The sequence below is a fragment of the Anolis sagrei genome, chromosome 5, assembly GCF_037176765.1.
Source record: "Anolis sagrei isolate rAnoSag1 chromosome 5, rAnoSag1.mat, whole genome shotgun sequence".
In the NCBI taxonomy this organism is placed as follows: domain Eukaryota; kingdom Metazoa; phylum Chordata; class Lepidosauria; order Squamata; family Dactyloidae; genus Anolis; species Anolis sagrei.
The window spans coordinates 190,973,801-190,990,695 of record NC_090025.1 but is presented as its reverse complement, the minus strand read 5'-3'; the positions used below and the strand labels follow the sequence as shown (position 1 = coordinate 190,990,695).

The following is a 16,895-nucleotide window of genomic DNA, read 5'->3' as shown; positions in this document are numbered from 1 at the left end:
ATCCTATTCTGGAAAGGCTATATACATAGATACATAGCTAGATAGATAGATAGATAGATAGATAGATAGATAGAAACATACATACATACATAGAGATACATAGATACATACACAGATAGATACATACATGCATGGATAGATAGATAGATGCATGCATGCATAGATACATACATAGCTAGACAGATACATACATAGATACATAGAGATACATAGATACATACATGCATAGATACATAGATAGATAGATAGATAGATAGATGCATGCATAGATACATACATAGCTAGGCAGATACATACATACATACATGCATAGAGATACATAGATACATAGATAGATACATACATGCATACATACATAGATAGCTAGATAGATACATGCATGCATGCATACATAGATACATACATAGCTAGACAGATACATACATACATAGATACATAGCTGGATAGATACATAGAGATACATAGATACATACATAGATACATACATGTATACATACATAGATAGCTAGATAGATGCATGTATACATAGATACATACATAGCTAGATGGATACATACATACATAGATACATAGCTAGCTAGATAGATACATAGATACATACATGCATACATACATAGATAGCTAGACAGATACATAGATAGATACATGCATGCATGTATACATACATGCATAGCTAGACAGATACATAGATACATAGCTAGATACACAGATACATAGAGATACATACATACATAGATAGATATGTACATGCATACATACATACATAGCTAGATACATGCATGCATGTATACATACATGTATAGCTAGATATATACATACATAGCTAGATAGCTACATAGAGACATACATACATAGATATGTACATGCATACATAGCTAGATAGATAGATACATAAATTGATAGATATAGAGATAGATAGATACATATATACATACATAGCTAGATAGATAGATACATAGATAGATACATACATGCATACATAGGCACATAGATTGATTGATTTTTGGATAGCATAGGGAGGGGTTGTTTAAGTGTTTAAGCTTATGCGGCTAAGGGGGAAAAGCAAAGGCCCGGGGCTGTTCGGAATGGTGGGAGTTGTAGTCCAAGGCATTGGAGGGCCCAAGTTTGCCCAGGCCTCTGCTTTCACTCCAGAGTCTCCAATGAGCCTCTGAGGCGCCTTCTGTTTGATAAAGAGGAGTGGGTGGGACCCGAGCCAAACAGGCAAGTGCTCCGACCAATGAGGAAGCCAAAGGGCGACCGTGGGAGGACCAATGGGGGTGCTTTTTGTCGTGGACACCCCCCTTCCAGACCTCGGGTACCTGAACAGCAGCGTTGCGGGAGTTCAGTCCGAAGCCGGCGCTTGTCGGGTGCTGGAGAAGAGCTCCGCGGAGGAACACTCTCGAGGGGAATTTCGCCTCGAGGAAGACAAGAAGCGAGGGGAGGGAAGAGAGGGAAAGAGGGGGCACCCATCCATCCATCCACCCGACTCCACTCCACCCCGAGCTGGCGCGCTCTTCACATGCGCAGAGGCCACGCCACGCGACCAGCCATGCGCCCGCCGCCGCCGCGGCTGAGCCTCCTGCTCTTGATGCTCCTCCTGGCCTCCTCTTGCCCGGGTAAGGACCCCCCCTGGATCTGGATTTGGATTTGGGAGGGATTCATGTGTGGGACTAGACGGTGTTTTCTTTCCTCCGGGGTCTCTGAAGAGCTTGGCGCCCCAAGTTGGGATGTGTTGGCTTCTGGAGTGAGTGGGGCAAGGGAGGAGCAGCCTTCCCTTCGGGGATTCCTTTCTGCAGGTCTTGAGGAGAGGGGGGGGGGACCAGGAGGGGAGCCAGCCCCACAGGGAACTCCCAGTCCCATCTCCTTAACATCCTGAGAAAGTCTTGGGTGTCTCCTCCTGGCATAGACAAGTTTTTGAACAAGACAGCTTCCCTCGGTTTGGTCTTAAGTTGAATGAGTATGTAAGTCGGAACAGGTACATTGTTTAAGTATAACTTCAGCCAAAGATAGATAGATGCACAGATACATAGATGGGTAGATACTAGGGAGATACAGAGATAGATAGATAGATATATTTTTGGATAGCATAGGGAAGGGTTGTTTAAGTGTAACTCCAGCCAAAAATAGATAGATACACAGATACATAGATGCACAGATGGATAGATACATAGATAGATAGATAGATAGATAGATAGATACATACATACATAGGTAGGTAGGTAGGTAGATACATAGAGAGATACATAGATAGATACATAGATACATACATAGATAATAGATAGGTGGATACATAGATAGATACATAGATAGATACATAGGTAGGTAGATACATAGATAAATACATAGATAGATACATAGATATATAGACACATAGATATATACATAGATACATAGATAGATAGAAACATAGATAGATAGAAAGATAGATAGATAGATACACACATACATAGATACATACATATATAGATAGATACATAGATAGACACATACATAGATACATACATAGATAATACATAGGTAGGTAGGTAGATGCATAGATACATACATAGATACATACATAGGTAGGTAGGTAGGTACATACATAGGTAGATACATAGGTAGATACATAGATAGATACATCGATATATACATAGATACATAGATATATACATAGATAGATACATAGATAGATAGATAGATACATACATACATAGATACATACATATATAATACATAGGTAGATAGGTAGATGCATAGATACATACATAGATACATACATAGGTAGGTAGGTAGATACATAGATACATAGATATATACATAGATACATAGATATATACATAGATAGATAGATACATAGATAGATAGATAGATAGATAGATAGATACACACATACATAGATACGTACATAGATACATACATAGGTAGGTAGATACATAGGTAGATACATAGTTAGATACATAGATATATACATAGATACATAGATATATACATAGATAGATACATAGATAGATACATAGATACATAGATAGATACACACATACATAGATACATACATATATAATACATAGATATATGTTCAGATAGCATAAGGGTTGTTGTGTAACTCCAGCCAAAAATAGATAGATACATAGATAGATACATAGATACATACATAGATAGATACATACATACATAGATACATAGATAGATACACACATACATAGATGCATACATAGATAGTACATAGATATATGTTCAGATAGCATAAGGAAGGGTTGCTTAAGTGTAACTCCAGCCTAAAATAGATAGATAGATAGATAGATAGATACATACATACATACATACATACATAAAAGGTAAAGGTAGTCTCCTGACATTAAGTCCAGTCATGTCTGACTCTGGGATGTGGTGCTCATTTCCATTTCTAAGCCGAAGAGTCGGCGTTGTCCGTAGACACCTCCAAGGTCATGTGACCAGCATGACTGCATGGAGTGCCGTTACCTTCCTGTCGGAGCGGTAGCTATTGATCTACTCACATTTGCATGTTTTGGAACTGCTAGGCTGGCAGAAGCTAGGGCTGACAGCGGAAGCTTACGCCGCTCCCTGGAATCGAACCTGCGACCTTTCGGTCAACAAGCTCAGGGCTTTAACCCACTGTGCCACCCAGGGGCTCCACATACATACATGTATTTTCGGATAGCATAAGGAAGAGTTGTTTACATTTAACTCCCGCCAATATAGATAGAAGATACATAGATACACACATACATAGATAGATATATTTTCGGATAGCATATGGAAGGGTTGTTTAAGTGTAACTCCAGCGAAATATAGATACATAGATACATAGATTGATAGATACATACATAGATAGATACATACATGCATACATTTAGACATACATAGATATAATTTTTGGATAGCATAGGGAATGATTGTTTCACTGTAACTCCAGCCTATGTATGTATCTATCTATGTATCCATTTATGTATCTATCTTTGATAGATACATAGATCAATACATAGATAGATAGATAGATAGATAGATAGATTGATTTTCGGATAGCATAGGAAGGGTTGTGTAAGTGTAACTCCAGCCAAAGATAGATACATAGATACAGTTTTGGATAGTATAGGGGAAGATTAACATCCCCATGGCATTTGTTTTGCTGCCTGTTTATTTTGCTGCAACTTGTGGACTGACTTTAGTTACATATACTGATATCTTGAGATATCCTCCAGTGTGTCTTCTATTTGCATATACCAGCCGTCCTCAAGTTATGAACAAGATTGCTTCTGTCGGTTTGCTTCTGCGTATGTAAGTCGGAACAGGCACCTTGTATAAGTGTGACTCCAGCCAAAGATAGATTGATAGATACATAGATAAATACATACATAGATACATACATACAAACAGAGGCGGCCCTAGATAATTTTCAATGGTAAACAAACAGTATTTTGGCAGCGCCCCCCCCCCCCCAACCAATTATTGATATATATTTTCTGTTCGTCGTGGGAGTTCTGTGTGCCATATTTGGTTCAATTCCATCATTGGTAGAGTTCAGAATGCTCTTTGATTGTAGGTGAACTATACATCCCAGTAACTACAACTCGCATATGTCAAGGTCTATTTTCCCCCAAGAGTGCCTCAAGAGTGCCCCTGGGCACAAGCAACTATATTGCAAATGCTTACTTTGTGTAATAGGTGGCTGAGGCTTCCCCCGGACTGCTAGGGCTGTTGTGAGCCGAGGGGGTGCTCCTCAAGTGGTGGTCGAGGGGCATTTACAGAGGCGCCTCTGCACCCCTGGCAAAAAAAAGTGTACTGCGACCGCTTACTTTGCATAATGGATGAGCCGCCCCTGCATTCAAACATACATACAAACATAGATACTTAGATAGATAGATAGATAGATAGATACCTACATAGATGGATACATAGATAGATGTAGTTTTGGATAGCATAAGGGAGGGTTAACACCCCCATGGCATTTGTTTTGCTGCCTGTTAGTTTTTCTGCAACTTGGGGACTGACTTTAGTTACCTATACTTACATCCTAAAATATCCTCTTGTGTATCTCTTCTATTTGTGTATTTCCATATACCAGCAGTCCCCAAGTTAAGAACTAGATAGCTTCTGTAGGTTTGTTCTTAAGTTGAACATGTATGTAACTTTATCTTCCAATATGTTTGAATGGTTTTTAACTGTGATTTTTTTTAATACTGTTCACATTTAATTCGGTTTTAACGTTTGTATATTTGTATATTGTAAATGATGTGCTAATGCTTTTATGTGAAGCTGCTTTGAGTCCCCTTGGAGGAGATAAAGTGGGGTATAAATTATTATTATTATTATTATTATTATTATTATTAGTCAAAACGGGTACATTGTTTAAGTGTAACTCCAGCCAAAGAAAGATACATATAGTTTTGGATAGTATAGGAAAATGATAACACCCCCTTGGCATTTGTGTTGCTGACATGCTGAAATACTTTCGTGTATATCTTCAATATGTATATACTGTTTTGGATTTTTTTTCTTCCCCTCAAAGATATTGGAGTACCTATATTGGGTCTTGATCAAGAGATGAAAGTGAGGCATGTATAACAACAACAATAGTAGTAGTAGTAATCATTATATATAGGTACATCATGAGGTATCCTGGAGATATCTTCTGTTGGGTTGAGTATTTGGGATTTTCTCCAGGTTTTTGAATACCTGTATTTACATATAAGTACATCATGAGATATCCCGCTTTCCCCTTATTTGAAAATCTTGGGATCCGGAGTGTTTTGTTGTTGTTGTTGTTGTTGTTGTTGTTGTTGTTGTTTTATTTTGGAGAATTGGTATTTGCATATATGTACATCATGAGATACCCTAGGGATGGGAGCCGAAGCTAAATGTAAAATTCATTTATATTTCAGATGCACCGTTTATGTATGTGTGTATATATACACACACACATGCCTGAAGATAATTGTATGAACTATTTTTGGATAATGTATTGTTGAGGCTTCCATGGCGGGAATCACTAGGTTGTTGTAGGTTTTTTGGGCTATATGGCTTTGTTCTAGAAGCATTCTCTCCTGATGTTTCACCTGCATCTATGGCAGGCATCCTCACAACCTCTGAGGATACCTGCCATAGATGCAGGTGAAACATCAGGAGAGAATGCTTCTAGAACATGGCCATATAGCCCGAAAAACATACAACAACCCACTATTTTTGGATAATGTATTGTCGAGGCTTCTATGGTTGGAATCATTGGGTTGTTGTAGGTTTTTTGAGCTATATGGCCATGTTCTAGAAGCATTCTCTCCTGACGTTTCACCTGCATCTATGGCAGGCATCCTCACAACCTCTGAGGATGCCTGCCATAGATGCAGGTGAAACGTCAGGAGAGAATGCTTCTAGAACATGGCCATATAGCTCAAAAAACCTACAACAACCCACTATTTTTGGATAACTTTGTGCATTAAAGTTAATGTGTATTGGACCATCGAAAGGCAAAGGTTTTTGTATCTCAGCCTCCATATGGACAATTTTGGAGATGAAGAAATAATAATGTAGTAATAATAATAATAATAATAATAATAATAATAATTTAAGTATCAATTCCTTATCCACAGTTCTGAAATATGAACTACTCCAAAATTATCCTCACGTGTGGCAGAAAGAGTAACACCTCCACTTTCTTTTAGTTTAACGTAGATAAACCTGCTTTCATGCACAAAGTTATTAAAAAGTAGTATATAAAAAGGAGGAATTTTGACTGATTTGTTTTATTTTAATGTTTGTATGTTGTGAATTTTAAATTGTACTGTTTTTTATGTCATGGGTGCCTTGGCAACTCAATAAAGGGATAAAAGTGGGATATTTTTTTGTCGTATCAGAAGCGACTCAATAAAGGGACAAAAGTGGGATGGAAATAACTATAATAATCATTTCAGTTATGTGTAGAAGGTGTCTGAGTGTCCTTTGGGAGAGATTTTTTTTTGTCATGTCAGGAGCGACTCAAGAAACTGCAAGTCGCTTCTGGTGTGACAGAATTGGTCATCTGCAAGGACGTTGTCCGGGGGACGCCTGGATGATTTCATGTTTTTATCATCCTTGTGGGAGGCTTCTCTCATGTCCCTGCATGAGGAGCTGGAGCTGATAGAGGGAGCTCATCCGCCTCTCCCCAGATTCGAACCTGCGACCTGTCGGTCTTCAGTCCTGCACCACCGGGGGCTCCACTGCACCACCGGGGGCTCCATAAAAGTGGGATAGAAATAACTATAATCATTTTCAGTTATGTGTAGAAGGTGTCTATGAGTCTCCTTTGGGAGAGATAAAGCTGGGTATAAATAAATAAATGAGGAGGAGGAGGAGAAAAGACATCAGTGAATTTTGCACTTTGGGTCTCATCGCCAATAAATATCTTATTATGTATGCTTATGCCAATATAGATATTCTAAAATGCAACAATCCAAAACACTTCTGGTCCTAAGCATTCCAGATAAAGGATACTCTGCCATTATTATTGTGGTGGTTACAAGTGAAAACATTGTCCCCAGGACTCTTTTGGAGATGGGGTTTCAATGTTAGCTGGCTTGTGATAGATATTGCTTGCTTGTAGAGGAAGGAGATATTATTCCCCCACTTCTCCGTTATCATTTAAATAGGAAGATTCCAACAAACACAGTGCTTATAAGTTGAGTGTCTCTCATCTAGACATTCTCCATACAAGTGGCCAATTTAGTGACATTTTTGTATTGTTGAAGGCTTTCATGGCCGGAATCACTGGGTTGTTGTAGGTTTTTTCGGGCTATATGGCCATGGTCTAGAGGCATTCTCTCCTGACTTTTCGCCTGCATCTATGGCAAGCATCTTCAGAGGTAGTGAGGTTGATTCAGGCCATGAAAGCCTTCGACAATACAAAAATGTCACTACCTTGGCCACTTGTATGGAGAATCTCTAGATGAGAGACACACAACTTATAAGCACTGTGTTTGTTGGAATCTTCCTATTTAAATGATAACAGAGAAGCGGGGGAGTAATATCTCCTTCCTCTACCTCTGAGGATGCTTGCCATAGATGCAGGCGAAACGTCAGGAGAGAATGCCTCTAGAACATGGCCATATAGCCCGAAAAAACCTACAACAACTCAGTGACATTTTTGCTTTCTGATGGGTTCAGTGTACTGGGTTCCATGCACAACATTATTTTAAAATGTTGTGTATAAAACGATCTTCCTTCACACTACGCATGTAAAAAGTGTCTGTAGAACATAAATAGACGTGTTTAAACTTGGACCCCATCTCCAAGTAATATATGTGAATATTCCAAAAAATGAAATCCAAAACTCTTCTGGGTCCCAAGTGTTTCAGAGAAGGAATTATCTTGTACAGTCAATCCCCAAGTTATGAACAAGATAGGTTCTGTAGGTTTGTTCTTAAATTGAATTTGTTTGTAAATTGGAACAGGTACATTTTTAAGTGTAACTTCAGATGGATGGATAGATGGATGGATGGATGGATAGATGGATGGATGGATGGATAGATAGATAGATAGATAGATAGATAGATAGATAGGGTTTGGATAGAATAGAATAGGGAAGGGTTAGTGCAGGTATGGGCAAACGTGGGTCCTCCAGGTGTTTGGATTTCAACTCCCACAATTCCTAATGGCCTCAGGCCGTTTCCTTTTCTCCCTCAGCCGCTTAAGCGAACACCTGGAGGACCCATGTTTGCCCATGCCTGGGTTAACGGCACTGTGGTGTTCGTTTTGATGTTTGTGCCCCTGTTCAGAAAATATCCCCTTACTTTCGGTCCCTGTGATAATTGGATTTTGAAAAATTTGGCTTGTAGAAACAAGGATTGGTGATACAGCTTTGGTAGAGACTGCCTTTCCCCATGCTTATAACTCTTTTAGGGGTGAATTTCCCTTCCGAGGGGTAGATTTCTCTCATTTCCTGTTGTCTCATCCCGGTTCTTAACAATTCATCATTTTTGAAGGCTTTCATGGCTGGAATCACTGGGTTGTTGTAGATTTTTTCGGGCTATATGGCTATGTTCTAAAGCAGTGGTTCTCAACCTTCCTAATGCCATGACCCCTTAATACAGTCCCTCATGTTGTGGTGACCCCCAACGATAATATTGTTTTCATTGCTACTTTGTAACAGTCATTTTATATACTGTTATAAATCATAATGTAAATATCTGATATGCAGGATGCATTTTCATTCACTGGACCAAACTGGGCACAAATACCCAATACACCCAAATGGGTGGGGTTGGGGGAGGATTGATTTTGTAATTTGGGAGTGGTAGTTGCTGGGATTTATAGTTTGCTTATAATCAAAGAGCATTCTGAACTCTACCAGCGATGGATTTGAACCAAACTTGGCTCCCATGACCAATGGAAAACACTGGAAGGGTTTGATGGGCATTGACCTTGAGTTTGGGAGTTGTAGTTCACCTATATCCAGAGAGCACTGTGGACTCATGCAATGGTGGATCTGGACCAAACTTGGCATGAATACTCAATATGCCCAAATGTGAACACTGGTGGAGTCTGGGAAAAATAGATCTTGATATGGGAGTAGTAGTTGCTGGAATTTATAGTTCATTACAATCAAAGAACATTTTGAACTCCATCAACGATAGAATTGGCTCAAACTTCCCACATTGAATCCCAATGACCATCAAAAAATACTGTGTTTTCTTATGGTCTTTGGCGACCCCTCTGACACCCCCTCACGACCCCCTCAGAGGTCCCGACCCCCAGGTTGAGAAACACTGTTCTAAAGGCATTCTCTCCTGACATTTTGCCTGCATCTATGGCAAGCATCCTCAGAGGTTGCTTGCCATAGATGCAGGCAAAACGTCAGGAGAGAATGCCTCTAGAACATGGCCATATAGCCCAAAAAAAACTACAACAACCCAATTCGTCCTTTGTAAGTTGGGCGTTTGCAACTCAAGGAAGCACCCTCCATTGTTTGGCATCATTTACTCTCAAGTAAGTATGCAGAATCTAAGAAAGGACTATGAGAGTCATGAGGTTGCCATAAATCAGCGGAGGACTTGAAAACCCATACGAGCACAGAATCTAAAGCATAACTTTCCCAAGGTGTGGGATTAAGGTTACACTTTCTGCATATAAAACACACAAATGCTCCTGCATTTGTTAACTGAGCTGTTATTACTTTCCTAGGAATGTGCAACCCTGACAGCTTGGTTTTGGTCCTTTGCGATCAGATGGCCTCTTGGGATAGAACTTGAGGTGCTTCCAAATGCAATAATTTCCATTTGCCTAGCTTGTGTTTGTTTTGTTCAGTGAATGCAGTGGGTATTCCTTAGTGCAGTGGTGGGCATAAAATGCTAATCATGGGAGGGAGTGCGGCATATGTTAAAAGCTTCCAGGGGATATAGTTTGATTTGGGGGGAGCTGAGTTTTATTCGGGGGGGGGTGTGCTCAGGATCTACCCTAGCAAACCTTTTGTATCGTTATCCCAATCCCCTCATGCATATGGGATATATTGAGCATGGTGATCAGATCATGGTATGAATAAACATAACACTTTAAATAATGTACGAGTAAGGCCTTCTCGTGGACCACCCTGAAAATTTGGGGGGGGGGGCTGATGCCTCCCCCCCCCCTCTACGGGCCTGGGCCCAGTGTTTGGGGAATGGATTTCAAAGATTCAGCAGCATACCTTGCTGTTTTGGATAGAGTAAGTATGATAGAAATTAGTAAAATACAGCAGGGTTCTGGAATGGTACATGCGTATGGAGGGACTTTTAATGTCAGAAGTTTTAATTTACGATGGAAGAGTTAAACTTCTTTAGTCTTGTTGGTACCAGTTTTCACTATAATATTTGCTTTCAGTGCTAGATCCACATCAGCTCACTATATATGAATCTATGAATCTATATGTGGACCTCTTCTGAAGTCCTTTGATTTTTTTGCCCCTGTTTGCAACCAGTGATTTAGTGCTGTCTGGAAGCGCCCTGAAACTTCTATCTTGAGTGCTTTATTTGTCGTGTCAGATCAACCAGTCAAATATATTACATTTCTAACAGAACAAAGCAAACAAACAGATAAAATACAGCATTTGTGAGTTTGGTAGTTGGTTAAATGTCCTTTGACCAGAATCTGGCCACTTGGAGTGCTTCTGGTGTTGCTGCAAGGAGGTTCTCCCTTGTGCATGTGGCAGGGCTCAGGTTGCATTGCAGCAGGTGGTCTGTGGTTTGCTCCTCTCCACATTCGCATATCGAGGATTCCACTTTATAGCCCCATTTCTGAAGGTTGGCTCTGCATCTTGTGGTGCCAGAACGCAGTCTGTTCAGCGCCTTCCAAGTCGCCCAGTCCTCTGTGTGCCCGGGGGGCAGTCTCTCATTTGGTATCAGCCACTGGTTGAGGTTCTGGGTTTGAGCCTGCCACTTTTGGACTCTCGCTTGCTGAGGTGTTCCAGCGAGTGTCTCTGTAGATCTTAGAAAACTATTTCTTGATTTAAGTCATTGACATGCTGGCTGATACCCAAACAGAGGATGAGCTAAACAGAAGCGACCAGCATCTTGAGTGCTGCCATAGCAGATACCTACTTGTCATAATGCTATTTTTCCATTGGTGCTTTGAGCTGTGCCCAAATAGGAACAGGGAGGTGTCATGAGGAAGATGAATATAGACACTCACAGATGCAGATGCCTTTGCCTTTTACTAAGGAACAAACTCAGTTGTTTGTCTTTTAGAAGAGTTTATAGAAAAGAACCTATATACATACAGAGTCCAATTGTTCTCTTTGAGCAATTCCTTCCACCAAATTCCTTCCACCAAACTCCTCCAATTCCTCCCAACACACTGTCCTTCTTCACCTCTCCAACAATCCATTCCTCCAACCCACTTCCAACAACCCACAGCAAGTAGTACTTTTCCTCCTTTATTCCCTTAGCAGCTGCCCCACCCTGGCTATAAGGACACAAAAGTTAGCCAGGTGGTTTGGCTCTTACTCCCTGCTCCCTTGATCCTTGCACCACTTACTGCTTGTTGCAAAAGAAATGAACTCTAACAAAAGGCACTGTGAATTTTCATGCACAACATATCCCACAGCAAGCAGACATTTTGCCCCATTTCCTCACATTATGTACAATTATCGCTCTGCATATGTGGGATCTGAATCCATGGATTCAACTAAACACAGCTCAGAAAGATACCGGGGGGGGGGGGGGGGGGGGGCAGTGGAATCAAGAAGCAAACTTTGGTTTTGTCAGAATCCAAACAGTATGCTTGTGTGAATAAATATGCCTTGATCATTTTCGAGGGAAGTTCAGATGCAAACATAGCAAATTAATTGCATGAGCATAGATTCAGTTACCCATGTACTATTGTTTGTATTTATTTATTGTGTCAGGAGCAACCAGACATTTGTATTACATTTTTAACAAAACAAACAAACAGACAGACAGACAAAACACAAAGTTTGCAAGCTTGGTAGTTGATTAATGGCCACTTGGAGTGCCTCTGGTGTTGCCGCAAGAAGGTCCTCCATTGTGCCTGTGGCAGGGCTCAGGTTGCATTGCAGCAGGTAGTCTGTACTTTTCTCTTCTCCACACTCGCATGTCATGGATTCCACTTTGTAGCTCCATTTCTTAAGATTAGCTCTGCATCTCGTGGTGCCAGAGCTCAGTCTGTTCAGCGCCTTCCATGTCGCCCAGTTTTCTGTGTGCCCAGGGGGGAGTCTCTCATTTGGTATCAGCCATTGATTGAGATTCTGGGTTTGAGCCTGCCAGTTTTGGATTCTCGCTTGCTGCGGTGTCCCAGCAAGTATCTCTGTAGATCTTAGAAAACTATTTCTTGATTTAAGTCATTGACATGCTGGCTGATACCCAAGCAAGAGATGAGCTGGAGATGTCACTGCCTTGGTCCTTTCACTATTGGCTGCTACTTCCCGGCAGATGTCAGGTAGTGCAATACCGGCTAGACAGTGTAATTTCTCTAGTGATGTAGGGTGCAGACACCCCGTGATAAAGCTGCATGTCTCATTAAGAGGCACATCCACTGTTTTAGTGTGGTGAGATGTATCCCACACCGGTCATGCATACTCAGCAACAGAGTAGCACAGCGCAAGGGCAGATGTCTTCACTGTGTCTGGTTGTGATCCCCAGGTTGTGCCAGTCAGCTTTCGTCTGATATTGTTTCTAGCACCCACTTTTTGCTTGATGTTCAGGCAGTGCTTTTTGTAGGTCAGAGCATGGTCCAGAGTGACTCACAGGTGTTTGGATGCGCTGCAATGCTCCAGCGGGATTCCTTCCCAGGTAATCCTCAGAGCTCGGGATGCTTGTCTGTTCTTAAGGTGAAAGGCACATATCTGCGTTTTAGATAGATTAGGGATCAGCTGATTTTCCCTGTAATAGGCAATAAGAGCACCTAGAGCTTCGGAGAGCTTCTGTTCAACCCTCTCAAAGCTCCCTGCTTGAGCAGTAATGGCACGATCATCAGCATAGATGAAACTCTCTGTCCCTTCTGGCAGTGGCTGGTCATTTGTGTAGATGTTGAACATGGATGTTGTGTCACTAACATGTATAAATATTGAAATAGAATTAAACATAGAAATGTTCAAAATACAAAAGCAATAAAACCAATAAACAAATGTATTAAATTACATAAAACACACCACCCACCCCCAGGATATAGAGTGAGGGATAAATATTCATACAGAGAAATAATTTGCAGTGGTTTTGAGGCATTGGGGAGAGTCACTCAAGTTGTACTTTGCCTAACCCTATTCTATTAGCATTTTTGATACACAAGTGTTATATTCCCTGCTGTAGTTAGTCGATACATTCTTCGTCATATGTCTGGGATTTGGGACCTCCTGGTGCAAGAAAGCTGATTTGAATTCTCTTTTGAATCCAGGCTCATCCCTCCTTTAAAAAGGGATCCCTTTTGTTGAGAGCAGTGCACGCAAAGACGGTTCATTGCCCATTCCTTCAAGTGAATGTTTTGATGTTAGTCATAAATAATCATGTTATGGTGCTTTGGGTTAGAACTTTTCTGTGCTGGGCGGCACGATAGACGCAATAATCCATGGAGAAACTGCAAATGTTCTGGCTGTAGTTGTATCTCAGGGGTGCGAATCTAGAAGAAATAGCTTACAGCAGGAAAGTACTTCTGGAAAAATATGCTGGAGGAACAAGCCTGGGGGATGTTCATATTATTCTACACAGCCAGTTGGCAGCAGAAGCTGGGATGCTGCCTCCTTCCATTTAGTCAGCAGTAGAGATGTTCAATGTGTTGTCGAAGTCTTTCATGGCCAGAATCACTGGGGGTCCATCCAGACAGTACTGTGCCGGTACGGCTGTACCAGGAGCTCCAACTTTATTTGCTTTGTATTAAATGTTTGCTTACAGTCCAAGGTTTCAGGGACTCTGCAGATAGGTGGCTTCCTTTGGCTGCAGTCATAGGGCAAGTCACCTGTCCATCATCATTAAGTTTTGGTCCTGCCCCTTGCTCAGGGCAATTGGGAAGGGAAGGGAACCATTTTTAGTTAGTCTCAGCAAGGAGAGCTAATGTACAGGATGTGTGCAAGCTTCCCCTGTACAAAGGCTTCAACCCTTAAGACTTTCCAAGGGGAAACAGTCTTAAGAGTCTCCAAAGATTTCCAGGAAAACAACCCTAAAGACCAAAGAACTCCAGCTGGAGAATATCTAAGCCTTTACTGGTAGGTCCACTTGGTGCTTCGAGATGCAGTTCGACCTGGTAGCGGAGCCCACTTCAGTAAGGGTTAGATTACAGTCCGCCTGGGAGAAGTTAAAAAGGGGATTTCCATTTAAAGTAAAGAAGAAGTTATTGAAGACAGTTGCCTGTCCTTCATGGGCAAGTTTAGGAAGCTACCAGTTGCATAAAAGCCTGGAATCATTTGTTTAACTTGACAAGAGAAGTTCTGTTTGATTGTTCATTAATAAAGGACTTTGTTATACTTCACAAGCCATCTAAAGACTATTTGTGGTGGAAGATCCCTGAGAGCTTCTCTTGGGCCCCCTGGCTTCCCGCTGGGCAAAGGTTGCACATCCTGTCTTAAAGGAAATTCTTAACAGGCCTAGCACGCGACAGATCAAGTACCATTATCCCAGGAGCTTCCGCAGCAAACAGGTGGGCAAATGCCTTTCCCTGTAAACCCAGAAGCAATGACTACAAAAGGCAAGAAACGTGAAATTTCCAGGTGCAGGAATATCGTGATTTTGAGCTGAATATCTGGATCTTTGCATATCTGTATATCCCTGCAATTGGAAATCAAAGGATTCTTTTTATCTGGGTTTGTTCCCAAGTTTTAGATGCTTGTTCCTGATTGCTCAGTTCCTAAAAAGATGGTGACACTTGAGTAGAAGGCAAAAACTTTGTTTGTGTGCCAAAAACTTCATGAAAATTGTGGAGGGCACAGTTTCTCTGGCCTGCAAACAGGATGGGACTTTTGCAGTGCTCCCCATGTTGTTGGTTTTTAAAAAAGCAGCCATCTTGGGAGTCTCTAAATCTCAAAACAAAGCATCAAGTCTGGACAACAGAGGCAGAAATCCCAGGACCAACAGGTCTATACGTGGACCTCTCCTGAAGTCCCAGGATTTGTTTTGTCCCTCACTAAAAACAGCGATTTAGTGCTCTCTGGAAGTGCCCTGGGTTGTTATGAGTTTTCCGGGCTGTATGTATGGCCATGTTCCAGAAGCACTCTCTCCTGGCATTTTGCCCACATCTATGGCAGGCATCCTCAGAGTTTGTGAGGTCTGTTAGAAACTAGTCAAGTGGGGTTTGCACAGATATATAAACCTCACTTGCCTAGTTTCCAACAGACCTCACAACTTCTGAGGATGGCTCTCATAGATGTGGATGAAGCGTCAGGAGAGAATTGTAGAATCGCAAAGTTGGAAGAGACCTCTTGGGCCATCCAGTCCAACCCCCTGCCAAGAAGCAGGAATGCTTCTGGAACATGGCCATACAGCCCGGAAAACTCATAGCAAACCAATGCTCTCACAACTTAAGTCATTTGGAGATAAGCACTCATTTCCCAATAGAAAAATAATAATAAATAAAGGTGCTTTATTGTTTATGCCAAAGCAGTAGCCTCTTGGACTTGTTGTGGGATGATTTTGGACCAATTGCGACTGTTCAGATTCTGTTATATATGATGGCATAGTAAAATTGTGTCCCTCCCTTATAGAAAACAGCAAAACCAACATTTGCTTTTGGGATGTTTTGGATGAGTTTGTGTGGAAATAGCAACCTTCTTCAAGTCTCCACTTGTAATTTGTTTTGCATATGATTCTGTTTGCTTACTGTATTGTGTATATATGTTTTGGTGTGCAGCTTTCCCTTTACTCTATGTTTCTTGAGGTTGGAGAGAGGCTTCAAACCACATCATCAGATCTGGGACTGCTCAGAGCTCACTCTCCATTGTCGAACACAGACACCAGCTGGTAGGCTGTTAGGAATTGTGGGAGTTGAAGTCCAAAATGCCTGGAGGGCTGAAGTTTCCCCATGCCTGGGATATCCTGTCTATATCTAAATAAACAGTTCTACTTTCCATTATATCTGAATGAGATGCCTAGGATCTGGACCAACAACAAAAGAGCTTTTCATCTGTTTCCAGCAAACCTGGCACCCACTAAGAACTCTCTATGAAAATGTGAAGAAGGATAGCCTCGTAGCCTTCAACAGGACTCCTTGTTGTTTGTCCTCCTTCCTTCTGTATTGACCTTGAGCTCTCCCTTTCATATTGAAGCTCCTGGGAGTAGGAGGCCAAAAACACCTGGAGGAAGAAAGGTTGGAAACCACTGCCCTAAATCATAGAATCATAGAGTTGGAAGAGATCTCATGGGCCATCGAGTCCAACCCCCTGCAAGAAGCAGTAAAATTGCATTCAAAGCACCCCCGACAGATGGCCATCCAGCCTCTGTTTAAGAGCTTCC

The 16,895-nt window shown here is 41.4% G+C and overlaps 1 protein-coding gene across 1 annotated transcript in view; it reads left to right on the top strand.

Moving 5' to 3' along the window:
* The first annotated feature begins 1,307 nt into the window (after nucleotides 1-1,307).
* PODXL (podocalyxin like) overlaps nucleotides 1,308-16,895 on the top strand; it is a 107,350-nt gene continuing 91,762 nt past the window's right edge. The window contains exon 1 of the mRNA XM_060776424.2: nucleotides 1,308-1,616. Within this exon, the coding sequence (XP_060632407.2) occupies nucleotides 1,520-1,616 (97 nt within the window). The 5' untranslated portion in view covers nucleotides 1,308-1,519. The remainder of the gene's footprint in view (nucleotides 1,617-16,895) is intronic.